The following is a 15,718-nucleotide window of genomic DNA, read 5'->3' on the forward strand; positions in this document are numbered from 1 at the left end:
GACTCGTATCTCTTCTAGTTAACTAGTCTTGCCAGTATTTGTCAACTACTTTTAGAGCACTTCCAAAACATGTCTGCAATTCTCGAGTCTCAGGTGTGTGATGATGATCTAAATACACATAAACACCAGAATCTTTACAATAGTCCACAAGCAGTTGATCAGTAACTAGTTGTCAACTGGCCAGCAAGTCTTTGTCAGTCACTTATCCTTCACATTTGCGTAGTCTTTGTATGGGAAACTCTTTCTCATCTCCTTTAGCATGGCGCGCATGTCAGTGTAGTGATGCTTCACAACTGTGTATCAGCTGCTTGATAACTGTTCAGCAAGTGATTGTGAAGCATATATTATTTTGCTGTTTTGCTGCATTGACAACTTGAGCTTCTTGACTAGAGGAGATGAGGGACAAAAGGCATTATCATCATCATCATCAATATTTTTCATATTGTTTTCAATCACAGAATGATAAAAATCTAAGCAGTTCAATATTAGTTATCAAGTTATTGCTGTCAAGACTTCAATTTAGATGTAGATGAAAACAGATGTTCAATTGCCAGCTAAATAAGTTATCTAGATAAAATACTAAGATGGTTTCTAAGAGATGAGTTTAGAGAAGACTCTGTTTATATAGTTCTTTTTCTTAGCACTATTTTCTATACTTATATGTTATTCATATGCAGTGGAAACACATAAAAATGGGCTTAACTAAGTGACAAAAAGAGGTTTCTTTAGAATAGTTTTGCTGGTGTAAGGATTAAGTGGTTGATAAGTGATTTACAATGTATTGTGAGAGGTCGGGCCTGGCTTGGATTGAGGTTGGATCAACATGGTCGTCAACTCAATCACCTGACAAAGTTGTTAAGCTCTGGTGAACGACGTCAAACCATCCATCGAGCCCCTTTCAACTCTTCAGATATCGACGCTCCCTCACTCATCCATGGATGTCTATTAAGAGAACAAGGTAAGGCAAGCTGAGGTTCTTATGACGTGGAAGGGATTGTCGTCCTAATACCAGAAACTCGCATTCTGCTAAGTTATGTCAATTCTTAGGATCAGCTGCTACTGGTATTTAACTTGACATCGCAGTCGGACAGCCTTCCGCTCTACAACTCCACTATGAAGTGATTTTGGCTTCCATGGTTGGGCTCTGCGAATATATTTGTCGTCAAATGATACAAGAATCTTTTTTTCTTTTTTCTTTTTTCTTTTTTTTTTTTTTTTTTGGTTTTGAAGACTTTGTCCTGTCATCCCTGCTGCGACAGGAGAAAGTAAACGGGCGAACATAGATCGTCACATCCTCTTGCCTGCAAATAGAAAAATTAATATGTCCCTGGTCGTCAAATTCGGGATGCTCGAATAATTTTCTGTCGCTAACAACTCACCATCCACAGTTCCAGTCTAGTGTCCCAAGATTCTAAAATGCCCGGGAGAACTAATTCGCGTCCCACCGCCAAAGATGTAGCAGCATGTCAGAATCTCGATATCTCCCCAGTCCTGAATAGTCGAAATCAATATTCCATCTCCGTATAAACTTCAAAATGGTGATGACAGCATCAGGATAGGAGAATAAGCTGGATATGATTTGAACGACTTTTGCACTAGATCTTGCTCAATTCCAGCTGCCTCTCTCGAGTGCTAAGCCCAACCAAACCCCTTGTTACGTCAGGTGTCTCACCACTAGAATACTCGAAGCACCAAAAGGAACTCCTTTTACCAGCGCCAGGGCAATTGAAACCATAGGCAGATTAATACGGGAGATCGTACGGAAATTGACCCCCAAATTATTTGAACCTGATAGGACCCTGGTATCATCAAACGCCCCAGCTTCGTCACATACACATCCTATTACCTCCTTTCCCTTCGTGCGACTTGTCTCGGTGAACCTCTGAAACCACTGGAAAGTAGACATGAGTGAGAAATACTTCAACAAAATGGTTTCCTGAGATTTTTGTTGAATTTAATATCCATCGCAACCGGGATTCTTTTCGCTGCGAATATATGCTCCTCTTTTTTCCACATTCTCCTGTGGTCGCGCTTTTAGTTTTAATTTCTTTTATTGTATTTTAATTCCATTTTGTGATCGATGTGGAATGCAAACGTTGTCGCGACAACACCTTCTGTGCGGTCACTATCCGCCCGATCAATGTCGTTAGGTTCCCGTCACAGTTCGGGCGGCTATGATTCAGATCGGAGTAGCGATACTATTGGGAATGAAGAACCTCAGGCGGCTCTATGGCAACGGAAGGGCCGTTTATTAGAGAATCTCGAAAACGCGGCCATGCATCTAGAAGAGACACAAGAGCCGCCTAACCTAATCCAACAAACTACGCAATACCTGTCGAAACCTCTCAAACAAATCCTGTCCGAATATCCCAAGCCACCACCTGATGAACAGGATGATACGGAGTTACCGCAGAAAAATCCCCCCATGGGAACCCACCAAATAGATACTGAAAGTGATAGCGGTTCCTCTGAGAGTGAGGATGAGCCTCCACGGATCCCTGGTCCTCTCGAAATGCAGCTCGCCGCTCTAATGTCAAAAATCATCTTCATTGAGCAAGAAAACCCCACCATCTCCGTGTCACAGGAGGAGTATCGAGCATTAGAGGAACGAGTCAAAGTTCTGGAAGCGGAGAAAGCCGCACAAGCCAAACGTCATGAAGCGCTCTTTGTACTCAGAGACGAAGACGTTGCCAATCTCATTAAAATCCGTGTTTTACTAGCCGCAGAACGCCGTGAGCACGCGGCCTTCCGAAGCCTACGCGACGATGACCTTAACAACGTCATCGTATTGCGCAGTAAGCTTGCTGACGCTACACGGAAAATCGAGCAGTTAGAAAGATCCGGCGGACAAGGACAACTGACACCTACTCGACGACCCAAGAGCTTCGTCTCGATCGAGCGACGAGACACCTCAGACCTATTCCAAGCGGCGAAAAATGCAGCCCTGGAACAGCGGGCACTGGAGCTTGAAAAAGCTAACGAAGACCTCATGGGCAAGCTGGCTGCTGCAATGCAAAATACCGCTTTCCGCGTCACGACGGACAAGGCCTGGCGTACTGCTGTCGACGAACTGGAAAGCAAACTGCGGCAAAAAGAAGAGGAAATGACAGAGATGCGGCGCTCGTCTGCCGCATCATCTGGTATGGATTGGAATAGGATGGAAGCGCTGCTTGACGAGCATGGGACGTTCCGTGAGAAAACTGCGCAAAGATTGCAGCAGCTTCGGTCAGAGAATGAGGCGCTACATCGGGAGTTGCACAGGAAGGAGGACGAGAATTTATCATTGGAGTCGAAATTGAAAAATTTGCAGCGGACGTCCAATGCGGGAATGTTGCAAAGGATTCTAAGATAAGGGATGGAAGGATGGCATTTGTTTTTCTAAGTTTCATTTTAATTTCTCTCCTCGTATCGCTTCAATGCGTCGTTAAATAGAAACCATTTTTGACAATCTGATCCATTCCTACTTCCATTTTCACACGATGCGTCCTTCTTCTGCCCAGACCAGAAAAGACTGCTGATGTATTTGAGGGTTGCCAAATCCTATATGGCGAAGGGGCGTTTGCTCAAACGGGATTCTAACGAAACGTGTTTGGGATTAAGGGGCCCCCCATGAGATCCAAAGCTTGGAAGAAGGCGGCTATGCATTATTACATTACAATGCGCTCAGGAAGGTAGCTATTTAATTTGTGGGATGGTTGGTCTTCCATTGGTGGGTGGGAGGACTGGCCAGCTAACTGATATACGCGTACATCACGTGAGGTAGTGCGGCTACCGGGCGGTCATGCTCAACATAATTGAATGCCCCATTGTTCAACCACGGGTGAGTCTCCATGTTTTTTTTTTTTTTTTTTTTTGGATAACTGTTATTTCAAGATGGGTTTTATTCCGTTCCTTCGGGTCTATTACTTGGCTTCCATCAGGGGCAGATGGATCAACAAAACAGTGAGTGATAGTATGTGAGAACAGGTAAATTTAGATTTCTGTAGATGATAGTTATTCAGATAAGTCCAACCAAGATTGATGGGCGTAAAATTCTGCTATGAATCATGCTTGAAACCTTTCAGAAGTTTAATAAAATGATCTTTTATTAACAATAGTGCTCATATCAAGAGGCAAACGGCTTTGTGTAGTTACACAGTCACAAAAACCACTGAACATCAAGCATCAGTAGTTATATCTCTCATGAACACACTTGAAGCAAACAACCGCACTGTAATCAGGGCATTGAAAAGATTGCTTAACAATGACATTGCAATACAGGCACTCAACCTTTCCTTTCCTCTTGAATATTGTAATGGATAAATGAGAGCATCCAGCAGGTAATCCTTGAACCTTCACCAGCTTCGTAACACGCTGATCACACTCAGCGCGGATCTTTGACCAGGCAAGCTGTCTTTCGGTGATAGTATCGACAGCCTTCTTGTTAAGTTTAATTAGCTTTACTGTCTCCTTGTTCGAGAGTTGCTTTCCCTTTTCTTCACGTTTGCGCTGTTCAATACCAACCACCTCCTCTGCTTGTGTCCTCTTTTTATTCGACCGCTTGCGAGACCGTTTCGATTTTGATCCTTTCAACGCATCCTGCGTCGCGGAAGTGAAATTACTACCGTTCAACATTCCCGCCTGATCATCGTTTCCCTCCGCCTCTTGCTCCTCCAACAGAAAATCCTCCCGAAACCGCCTAACCTCCAAATTGGCCTCATGAAAACGAATTCTCCACTGTTTATTGTCCCAGAACATCATCCTAATATACGAATCATAAGAGTTGCTTGCCAAGTCCCTAGGGGACTTCCCATCCCTGTTCTCGACATCTGGATCGGCATTATAGTCCAACAACAACCGGATACGCGCAGCTTTCTTCGTATCGGGCGTGCATGTAGAAAATGACCTCACAGCACAATACAAAGGCGTCCACCCTATGGCATTGGGCACGTCGACTTCAGCGCCTCTCTCCAAGAAGAGCCTCAGGATGCCCATGGGACCGTTGGCACTGACAAAATGCAATGGGTACCCGTCCAGATGGTCTGGGAATGGCTCATGGATGTCCGCACCCTGGTGGACGAGAAAACGAACCATGCTCTCATGGCGGAAGCGAGTTGCTATGTGCAGAGGGGTGAAGTCGAAAGTTGTCTGGCATGACTCCCAGCGACGGGGCAAGGCTTGGACAAGTTTGCGGGGAGGCGAAGTGGAAGTATCCCGTGCATGTATGTTTGCGCCATGCGATAGGGTCTTCCGTGCAATGGATATGCGGCCTGTGTATGCTGCCCAAAATAGGGCTTGTGGGTTGTCAGACTCCACATCACGGCGATAGAGGTAGTTGTTCAGCAGAAAGTGGAGATCTTGACAAGTTCGCGAGAGGCTGCTGAGGTCCTGTTTGCTTGGGATATGGTTCGCGATATTTAGAACTAATTCTGGAGGGCATTTGGAGAGGGACATGGTGAAGATAAGGCGTTTTTGAAGTAATATGAGGATCTGGTCGTACTCCAAGAGGCGATGAAGAGGGTACTGGTTTTTAGATATGTTTTATAATGAAAAGAGAGGACAGGGACATGCCAAATGTCTAGTTCAACCAGTGTCTTTTTGCAATAGAAGGAAAGTAGAAGATGTAAGAATTTGCGTGATTTAAAATATCGACACAAACTTTCAGTTGCCTAGAGAATGAAAGTGTAACTGCGCCTGGTGTTGTTATCTCTGTAGCTTGTATACTCAGGCATCTCTTGTAAGAGAGTTAAAAAGAGTTAATTCACTATTCAAGAAAGTAAATGATAACACTTTAGGCATCATCTTGACTGCTTACATGAGAGATACCTGAAGCACTCGACTTTAACCAGCCAGCTATTGCCTGAAGCCTGAGGGGAGAGAGGACATGAATGAGGAGGTGAATATATCAGAAAACGAATCTGATCTTAAAAAGAGCCTCACAGTCATGTGAAATAATGACTAAGACTGGTTGAGCTTTCTCCAGACTATCAGGTTCCTGCCGTCTGCAGCAAACCAACAAACAAACAAACGCGGCCAAATCAGGTAAGATCCAAATGCTCAGTTGAAATGTGAATGTGCCATATCATCATCATCGTATGTGTATAGAACAGTTCCCCGTATCTGCCTATACCCAACGCCTGCCGAGGATAACCCACGTTCTCCCAAATCGATCATACCAAGGAAAGCCAAAACCCAAGGAAGAGGAATGGGTGCGGGGACGATGGCGAAAATCCATTTCGCAAACTAACCACATCTTGGATTCTGTTGTCCAAAAAAAAAAAGAGAACACAAAGAAACTGGTATTACGGAGAGAGAGGACAAAAACAAATGGAAGATAAAACAAAATCATATAATAGAAAGGAGTGGGTATCTCAGCGCTAGTGATATGTAGAAAAATCAACATTCTGCAAAAGCGGTAAAATCGCTAGGCAGAGACATGATACTCATGTAGCAACCGCAGCAATAGTACCGAACAGAGAGGAATGATAAAAGAAGACAGAAAACATATGAGATTAACCCCCCCCCCCCTCCTTGCCTCATCCCAATCCATATATAGTATCAACATGCTTGCACCACTTTATAACAGTTCATGACGATGTAACTTCACTCTTCTTTCCTGGTCTTTTTTTTTTTTTTTTTTTTTTTTTTTTTTATCCCCTAAACAAATTATAAAAGTAATGATATCAGGAAGTAAAACAAATGAAAAGTTAAGAAGGGAAAGGAGAAAAATGAAAACCGGGTTAACTAAGGAAATAATTGAAATAATGACTGTCTATGAAACTTATACAGAACCTCCGTGCCGCAGCGAAAGCTCCTCCTACTACTGGGTATTAGCAGCAACGCCAGCAACAGCACCAACTCCAATCGAAGCCCCATCACCATTATCAGTCTTCATGCTCCCCGCATATCCACCCCCACTCATATCCGCTCTCATCTCCCTCAACGCAGCAACACGTCTCGCACACACGTCCTTCCGCTTAATAACATTACTCAACGCCTCGCTGGCCTGAATCAGCCCATCAATGCTGATGGCGTGGTTGGTCATTTGGTGGTTGATGTACGTATACACCGCCGCTGGCGTCGAGCATGTCGTCAGAAGTTGCTGCTCGTTAAGCTTAAGGAGTGCTACGGCGACTTGGAAGAAGAACGTGCTGCCTCCCCCACCGCCATCGTTGGTGTTTAATAGGTCGCCGTTTGGCAACGAGGTGGATCCGATTAGGTTGTTGGCTGGGTTGGAAAGCAAACTCGATACCGACACTGTACTTCCCGGCTTATTCTCTGGGTACGTCTGATTCTGCACCTGGGATGTAGTCGACAGCACGTTCGTTGGGGCTGGCGGCGTAGCAGGCGTGTTGAGACAGAAAACAACGTCCCAGACTCGATACAGCGCCTCAGCTGATAAACAGTCTGTAAAAACAGACAAAAACCACTGGAAAGTCAACGCTTCAAGTTCGATCCCCAGCTCGTCGAGATGCGCTGAGAGTTTGGGCAGGATCTCAGATACATATTGGCGAAGAATTTGCTGATCCGCACGCGATGCCAGGAGGCCATGGTCATAGTAGTGCGGGGGCAGAATATTCTCAATCAGCGATGCAAGGATCCAAAAGGCATCTTCGGCCGTAGGCATGATCAGAAGCAACGATCCAGCAATCAAATTCATGCCTTGACAATAACCCACATCGGGATTGCGGCGAGCGTAAGCCAAGAGAACATCATTCAGCTTCTGGACGCCAGGTCCTTTACGGAAGAAAATGTTATCCGTCAGCGTTCGATGGATGTCCATCTGGATCTGCGCAACCACAGATGGATCAGTCTCCTGTTTCATGGTACCCTTTACAAGATCGTCATAATATCCCGGAACTCGCATTGCAGAAGCCCCACTGCACTCAGACCAGATCTTCGCACGATACGTGACGGGAATGCCTCCGAGAACGAGACTTTTGAATTCACGCCATTTAGCTCGCCCAACTTTACCCTTGTTCCCAAGTCCAGATATGCCAACAACTTCTCCATCTGCTAGTGACACTTCAGGCATGGCAAGAGATACACTTGGCCGGTCCGACGCTTCTCCCTCCTTTCTGCGTTCCGCGCGGACTTTCCGCATAAATTCATTCCACTTAACCGTACGGTCTCTTTGCAGAGAATCATGCAGCTCAGTGAGCCGTTCCAACAGAAGTCTCACAGGTTCCTGCTCAGAGGCTGGAACTGGTACAACAGATGCATCGTTTCCTGAACATGCGAACTCTGCGTCGTTGGAAACAATTTGAGACATAAGCACAGCAGCTTGGGGAGTAGAATTGACAACGGATATGGATCCGCCTTTCTTAATTGTAACAGATGATGAGCGCTGTTTCCTTTCGGGAGCACTAGCTACAGCGACAATAGGACCTGCGGCTGGAGTATGGGAGAGCAGCTCAGTCGGTTTGGTAGCTACTTTCAAATAATCTTGCCATCGTCTAACAGGAACAGTTCCACTTTCAGAGTCTTCAACGAGTGTTGGAGAAGACGGAGACTCCGTGCCATTTAGTTCCAGCCTTATGGTCAGATCTGGATCACTCCGGATTCTCTCAAGTGTCCCTGCGATGCCTGCCCGCTTCGAATTGCGGTTAGACCCATCAGCTTCTTTCTGCCGCTTCTTCCTCCTTTGGTCATAAATAAAACCAAACCGGTCTGTCAGAAGGTCCCCTGGTTGATAATTTCTATAGAGGTGTGATAGTGTTGGTGGTCGGGATTCCAAAGGCAATATAGCATCCATCTCCACAGGACCTAAATTTGTTGGATTCTCGTCTGCAATCCTAGATTCAGGTGTAGCGGTCTGTCTCGGGCCGGAAAGGCCATCACGACGAAGACCAGAGAGGCTGGTTCTAGAACCTCGTGCACTGGAGGTAGTGGGTGATTTTAGAGACCTCGGAGGCCTAGAGACGGTGCCATTTAGACGTTTCAAAGCCGCAATGGCAGACCCGCTAACATTTGATGATTCCGTAGCAGAAGACTGTCTTGCCCTAGAGCTTGGTGTATTGGGCCGGGTGTGGCTTTTGATGCTTCTGGAATCAGAGACTTCTTTACCAGCTTGAGGATTGCCTGCAAACAGCTTCACAGTCCACGATGCTAACGACCTCGATGATTGATGAGAATTAGCACTTGAATCATCCCCATTTCTTAACTTCATCAAGGTTTTGTTTTCCGGGGTAAAAACAACTGGATTCACACCATGATGCTGAAATAATTGTTCATCCAAACCCTTCCGGCGGTTGACAGATGAACTAGGCATGTGCAATAAATCATCACTGTCATCATGCGCACACCCGTCACTCATGATGCTACTTGCTTTGCTCGTCTTTTGACTAACAGTGGCACTTCCCCAAATGTAACTCTGCCAGCCACGAAACAACGTGGGTGAAGTTTTTTTAGTCGATCCCACACTGGGGCTTCTGGACTGAAAGACATCATTGCGACCGGGACCAATGGTGTCACGAAAATCCGCATCCCCTTTGCCATATTCTTCGGGCGACGATCTCAGCACCTGAACTCCTACATCGTCACTCATGGCCTGGTTCACCATATCGTCTATCGTAGGCGACACCTTTCTTGCACCACTTGATGGACCGAGACTTTCTGTACTGTCGTCGATCGATTTCTCCACCGGGTTCTCGAGAATGTAGAGTCTATTTTCGATCGTCTGGTTGGATACCTGTGCCTCACGTAGCATTTTCTTCAATTCTTTCTCCCTCTCATCCGCACGCAGCCGGATCGAGGAGATCTCAGCATCTCGTAGTGCAAGGTCCCGAGCGAACTGCCGCACCAGTTTCACTGCGCCAGTCCTTGCAACGATGCGCTCGATGTGGTCATCATTGGCAAGGTGGAGCGAGCCCGGAACATTCCTCGACGACACTGAGTCATTAAAGAGCGCATTGCGACCAGATATTTGCGGCAACGAGGTCATCAAACCTTCCAGTGTAGCTTTGCGACCACGATCAGCGCTCCGGCGGGAATTATTCTCCGTCAACAAGGCCTGACTGAGCGCGTGATTCAATGCTGGTTCACCTCGAAAACCCTCTGGAGAAGTATCGGGGGAGAGGGAAGGAAACGAGGTGAGGTCTGTCTGTGGGTTGGTAGGAGAGGAGGCAGATAGTCGTTTGAAGGCTTTCGAACGGACCGGCTTGCCTCTGTGGCTTTTTCTAGAGGAAGTAGACGTTTGGGAAGAGGAGCGTTGGACACTGGTGGGTGGATCGAGGACCTCAGCCATGGCTATGAAGCTATCGAAGCAACAGGCAGCTCGGGACAGGTGCGTGTCTTCATGAAGACAGAGATTGTCGTGGTATATTGGTTGCGGGAATATGGATGGACCGAGAGAGGTTTTGAGAGGGAATAATAGAAGCCGTTGTGGAGGAGCTTTGACAAAGTATGCTTCAGGCTATATATTTGAACATTCCTCCTTCCGAATCTTCAACTGTATCATGTGATATGATTTAACGGAGAAACTTCCTGTTGACTCGGAAAGCCAAGGACAACACGCGACTGCCAACAAGCTACCTGTGGTCTACCAACTCCCGCAAGTGAAATTTAGCCCGAAGTCAAAATGAATGGTGCTGGGAGGGAGAAAAAACACGGAAAAGAAGTGAAAGGTGGTATTGCAAAGCGAGGAAAACAGATGTCTTGTAAAATAGAAGAGAAGCACGGAGATGCCAGCAGCAGAAGCTGGAAAATGATATCTCCACAGCAAGGCGAGGTGAATCAAGGATCACAAAGCTCCCCCGGCGCAAGGGTGGTAAATATGGGCGAATCTGGTGATGTTGATGTTGATGATGATGATGATGATGATGATGGAAGAAACTCGCGAACCCGGCGATGATGCGGGCAAAATGCAAGTTGACGCCGCCAGGCCCAATCAGGATTAGTCAGGCTTATAACTCCGTATGATCTATTATCCGCCACCAAATACGGACTGTTTGCTCTGTTTGCACTGTTTGCTCTCTCTCCCAGATGGATCCAAACCTTTGCTGGCAGCATCATGTGACATTGTTATGTAGCCGGAGCCTTCCAATGGAAGGTTCCCATTATTCACTAATTCGTTAATGTTTGTGACTAACCAGTTAGTTATTAAGCCCAGGTGACAAAGACTCACCAGTTGGCAGTTGACAGTTGGCAGTTGGGCAGTGGGCAGTTGGGCAGTGGACCATTCATTGATTGATGATCATTAGCTGCTTCCACTGAGTTTGAGTCCAGTCAAGGGCAAAACGATAATTATAACTGTGACTGTTGACCACACTTCGTCCGCAGCGTATTCGTGAAACCATCAAACATCCATGGATCATCCCAGTCGCGAAACTCTAGTGGCTCTCGTCTCGATTTCGGAATCTGGTCTGCAGCGGGGCCTGAATATCACATCCATGAGTACTGTTATGTATTCTTATTACTTCCTCCAGATCTCACGAGACAATCCTAGATTGGGCAATATGAAACAGCTCCCTACCAGAGCTAGGCCAATCATGCATATCGGATCCAAATCTTCGGGTCCATTCATCTTACAGCCGCCCTCCGCGCAAGCCCTGTCATCATTTCTAGGCCACAGATGATAGAGCTGCCAACTCTTTTCCCCCGAAAGCAAATGGAAGGATGGATCCCCTTTGCGGAGAACTCCTAGCTGCAGCCTGCCGTAGAGAAAGGGCAGGAGACATGAAGAAGAGGTAACCTGTCCATATTTACCGTGCACGGACGGAAATGCTGTCCTAGCTTGGATTTATGAACAAAAGGAGGAGATGAAAAGTCTTGTTTGCCATCGGTCACGAGCGAGTGCCAAACGAGACATTTGCAATCTTAAAACAGGCAACAATGGTAAATTACACAGGGAAACAGGCCAGACCAAACAATCCTGTTATGGTTGCGGGATTCGCTTGTTGAAGATATATTATGTAACCCGCAATTTCCGGAGGTTGCCAGCAGATGAGGAGCACCATTGTTAGGGTTGGTTTGTTATCCACAAGGAGCCGTGGAAACTATCCTGGCAAACTGTGTCATTGGTGGATTAAATATCATTCCATTCACTCAGTATTAACTTGGAGATCTGCTGTGTCTTTAACAATTAACAAGGATAACGTTGTTGAGGAGGAATTGCAGGAAAACAACCAAACTTCCGATTGCCATCATCAACATGCATCCATTATTCCTAGGTTCCAATGGACACAGAGTGTTCCAAATGGACCAAGCCTTGCAGTGTTCATTGATAGGGTCTCCGGCGGCTAACCTCCAGAACCCGTGACTTTATACCTCGGGATCTTTGTGACTGAACGCCCGAAAAGCCGCCTTTTGCGGAGAAAGAATAGCGAAGAAACAACTTCAACAAGACGGATGGCTGTGTTATAGGGTGTGTATAAAAGCAAGTTGTCCGTACTCAGTCCTCCGTAATTCACTTGTTAACTACTTCTAATATTTCCAGAGTATCAGGCCTCAATGACAACCTAGGATACCTCGTTAACTACAATCAATCCTTGCTCTCACTAGTTATAGTTTAGTGTCCGCCCCCATACTCCCCAGGATGACCTCCATAACGAAACAGCGGCTTCAGGCTGTCAGCAAACAACTGATTGAAGGTATACCAGATGCCGGCACCTTCGAGAACATCCCTCGAATTCGCGAGGTAGCCCCCGATTCTGTAGGCCAGTAAGTTTTTACAGCTTATGAATGTCCAGATTCACAGCTTCATAGCCGAATCCAATTGTTTCTCCTACCTAGGAGAGAGACTCCGCTTATATGTAGGTAAAATATAGGAGAGTCAAGGGAAAAGTTGTTATTGTAACTGGTATGTGTTTATCATCTATTAAAACAAATCGAACTAAAAAAGACAAGAAAAAATAAGTAACATTCATTCTCCCTCCCAATCCACAGGAACAAATTCCCCCATCGGCATTGGCCGAGCCAGCGCGCATCAATTCGCCCGTAATGGCGCAAAGGCAGTGTTCATTTGTGACGTTTCAGATTCGTATCTGGCCGTTCACAAACGAGAGCTTGAATCGCTCTACCCAGACGTCGACATCCTTGCCCGGCAGTTCGATGCCGGCAACGAATCGCAAATCAAAGCCGTAGTCGATGAGGCTATAGAGAAATACGACCAGTTGGACATCATGTTCGCCAACGCTGGCATCGCCGGGGAGCAAAAATTATTTACAGAAACCACCGGAGAGGAATTCATGCAAACTATGGAGACCAATGCGAAAGGGTGAGTATACCAGACGAAATCAAGAGAAAACGCACACTACCCTACCCCTTGCTTGTCCTTCATATTTCATTATTTATATTATATTTTATTATTTTTCCCCAGGAAACAATTACTGTCTATCTTTCTATCTATATATCTATATACCCAAACTAATCACAACAAACCCCTTCAAAGTCCTTTCCTCGCCGCCAAATACGCTGCAATCGCCATGCAAAAAACCTCACCATCCAAACCCTATTCATCAGGTAGTATAATCATGACCGCCTCCGTTGCCGGTCTGCGCGCCAACGCCGGCTCAACAAACTACTCCGCCAGCAAAGCTGCTGTCGTCTCCATAGCGCAGACCTGCGCCTTCCAGCTCGACGGCACAGGCATTCGCATTAACGCCATCTGCCCAGGCATGGTCGAGACCAATATGACGAAGCACGTATATGACAAGGCTAGGGCTAATGGTACGGAGAAGAAAATTGGTCAGCTTAATCCGTTGGGGAGGGGCGCGGTGGCGGATGAGGTGGCGCGCGTTGCGCTGTTTTTGGGAAGTGAGGAGAGTAGTTATGTTAATGGACAGGCTTGGGCAGTTTGTGGGGGGCTGAGTGCTGGGCATCCGGTTGTGCCTGGGATACAAGGTTGAGTTGAATGAGAACTGGTGTTTGACCGACTGTTGAGATGAATCTATTTTTGGGTGTGGTTAGTTCAGTTTCAGGGGGACATTGTGTGTTATTTTCCTTTTTGTTGTATATATATATATATACCTGACTCCTTCAGTGACACCCTGAAGGCTGAACATCTCTATCTGATGGGCCCTTGGCCACCGGATGCCTTGCTGTCACAGACAGAGCCCATGAAATAATCTGGAACGAAAACGTCACGTTGGTAACATTCAAAAACAGATAATATAGAATAATGAACTGGTATATTATAAAAGTGTAATTCAAATATACACACAAATATTTGATCCACAAAAATACAACAGCTCAACTAGCCCCCTTTCACCTCCAATTCCCGAAACAAAACCTCCAGCACTTTCTCCCTATCAACGCCCAGAAGAACGCTATCTACATTTCCCTCCTTCCCTCCTTATTCCCTTCCCCTCCCCTCACCAAGCTCCTCCTCCCCACCATCATCATTTTCCCTCAGATATACCTCTTCTAGCATAAACCCATCTTCGGGTAGTTCCTTAGGAGCCCACGGAAGAACATAGAAAGTGGGAAACTCAAGCACTACCCGACTTCGTAGAACGTCTGATATCGTGACTGATTCCGTAGCGAGCGGGATAAGGACAGGCACGCGAGAGCGGGATTGTGGGCGGTGGAGGTAGAAGTAATGGTTCTGTTTTTGTTGTGGTAAGGCTGGCGGGTGATTTGAGACGAGATTTGAATCGTGGTCATTAGCAGTATTGTCCATATTGGTAATATCGGTCCGGTCTGATGGGGATATGGCGCGGTTTGTTTCTAGATTTGCAGATTCCTTTGGATCCGTATTCGGATCTGGTGTTGGGTCTTGTGGTATCGGGGCTAATATATGGAGGTGCGGTGTTTGACTGTCTGATGGTTCGTCCGGGGATTTAGGTATAGAGGATCTTGTGACGTTTGTCGTAGAGAGTGGAAGAGATGGTCCGTTATATGAGTCTAATTTTCGTTTCTTTGCTGGTGAAGCTGTAATCATTTCCTCCCCATGCTGTTTCGACAGAGACGTCCGCGAGAAGGCTACTGCGACGGCTGTGGACTCGAGACATTTATTCAATGCTTTTTGACTCTGGTGGCCATCCACCAGTATCCATTCGATGGTCCAGCTAAGGCATTTGTGTCTAGAAAATGTAAAGAATACATGTCAGTCCTCGACTTTCCATCAGTGCATCCCAGAAGGTCTAAAAATGAACAGCAAGCATACTTTTTATGCCAATAAGACATATTCTGTTTCCCCCTTGACATTCCCTTCGGAGCCCTAACCACCTTTACCCCAGCGTTCTCAACTCCCCTCAATAAGGCCACCTCCCCCTTTTTTACGGGCTCTGTCCGCTTTTTGCAACGCTGGTTATTGTCACCATCCTCCCTCACCAGTTCAATCCCTCTATTCTCCGCATCCCTCTCCGCCCTCTCGACATACCTCTCAATGCCACTGATGAAGTTAAAATCCTTATCAAAGGCCGCCGGCGTTGCTAATTCTCTACGTTTTAGGTATGCGGCCGGGTCTCGCACGCCGGAACATTGGGACCAGAGTTTATGCCGCTTACTGCAGGGTAGGGAGCAGGTTGGGGTTGCGCAACGAGGACATTTATATTTGGGTGGATTGGTTCGACTGTGAGAGATTGCGTTAGAAGTTTCTGAATAATTGATAAAAAAATAAATAAATAAATAAATAAAATATAAAAAATAAAAAATAAAAATAAAAAAAATAAAAAAAAATATTCATCTGCAACGCTGGGTGGGTTTTTACCAAATGGTGCACAGCTCGCTGAGAGACAATTCTTTTACCTCCGACATACCTGAAGAACGGATATTGTCTTCTCGGAGGACGGGGAAG

At 46.1% G+C, this 15,718-nt stretch overlaps 6 protein-coding genes across 6 annotated transcripts; 3 read left to right on the plus strand and 3 right to left on the minus strand.

Annotated features, from left to right (window-relative positions):
• Positions 1-2,080: 2,080 nt before the first annotated feature.
• On the plus strand, positions 2,081-3,352 carry PAAG_03869 (hypothetical protein; the record flags this gene model as incomplete). The annotated part of the gene is made up of 1 exon (XM_002794230.1): positions 2,081-3,352. One exon carries the CDS (start codon positions 2,081-2,083, stop codon positions 3,350-3,352), a length of 1,272 nt encoding a protein of 423 aa, XP_002794276.1.
• Positions 3,353-4,164: 812 nt separating this feature from the next.
• On the minus strand, positions 4,165-5,433 carry PAAG_03870 (hypothetical protein; the record flags this gene model as incomplete). Its single annotated transcript, XM_002794231.1, has 1 exon — positions 4,165-5,433. The coding sequence occupies one exon, from the start codon at positions 5,431-5,433 to the stop codon at positions 4,165-4,167; it is 1,269 nt and encodes a 422-aa protein (XP_002794277.1).
• A 1,366-nt stretch (positions 5,434-6,799) lies between these two features.
• PAAG_03871 (hypothetical protein) lies at positions 6,800-10,225 on the minus strand (the record flags this gene model as incomplete). The annotated part of the gene is made up of 1 exon (XM_015845090.1): positions 6,800-10,225. The coding sequence occupies one exon, from the start codon at positions 10,223-10,225 to the stop codon at positions 6,800-6,802; it is 3,426 nt and encodes a 1,141-aa protein (XP_015702179.1).
• A 333-nt stretch (positions 10,226-10,558) lies between these two features.
• PAAG_03872 (hypothetical protein) lies at positions 10,559-10,831 on the plus strand (the record flags this gene model as incomplete). Its single annotated transcript, XM_002794233.1, has 1 exon — positions 10,559-10,831. One exon carries the CDS (start codon positions 10,559-10,561, stop codon positions 10,829-10,831), a length of 273 nt encoding a protein of 90 aa, XP_002794279.1.
• Positions 10,832-12,514: 1,683 nt separating this feature from the next.
• PAAG_03873 (estradiol 17-beta-dehydrogenase) lies at positions 12,515-13,826 on the plus strand (the record flags this gene model as incomplete). The annotated part of the gene is made up of 4 exons (XM_002794234.2): positions 12,515-12,639; positions 12,747-12,778; positions 12,865-13,195; positions 13,370-13,826. 4 exons carry the CDS (start codon positions 12,515-12,517, stop codon positions 13,824-13,826), a joined length of 945 nt encoding a protein of 314 aa, XP_002794280.1.
• A 446-nt stretch (positions 13,827-14,272) lies between these two features.
• Positions 14,273-15,678, minus strand: PAAG_03874 (hypothetical protein; the record flags this gene model as incomplete). The annotated part of the gene is made up of 3 exons (XM_015845091.1): positions 14,273-15,002; positions 15,086-15,493; positions 15,632-15,678. 3 exons carry the CDS (start codon positions 15,676-15,678, stop codon positions 14,273-14,275), a joined length of 1,185 nt encoding a protein of 394 aa, XP_015702180.1.
• Positions 15,679-15,718: the final 40 nt, after the last annotated feature.

This window comes from Paracoccidioides lutzii (genome assembly GCF_000150705.2).
Source record: "Paracoccidioides lutzii Pb01 unplaced genomic scaffold supercont2.9, whole genome shotgun sequence".
Taxonomy (NCBI): domain Eukaryota; kingdom Fungi; phylum Ascomycota; class Eurotiomycetes; order Onygenales; family Ajellomycetaceae; genus Paracoccidioides; species Paracoccidioides lutzii.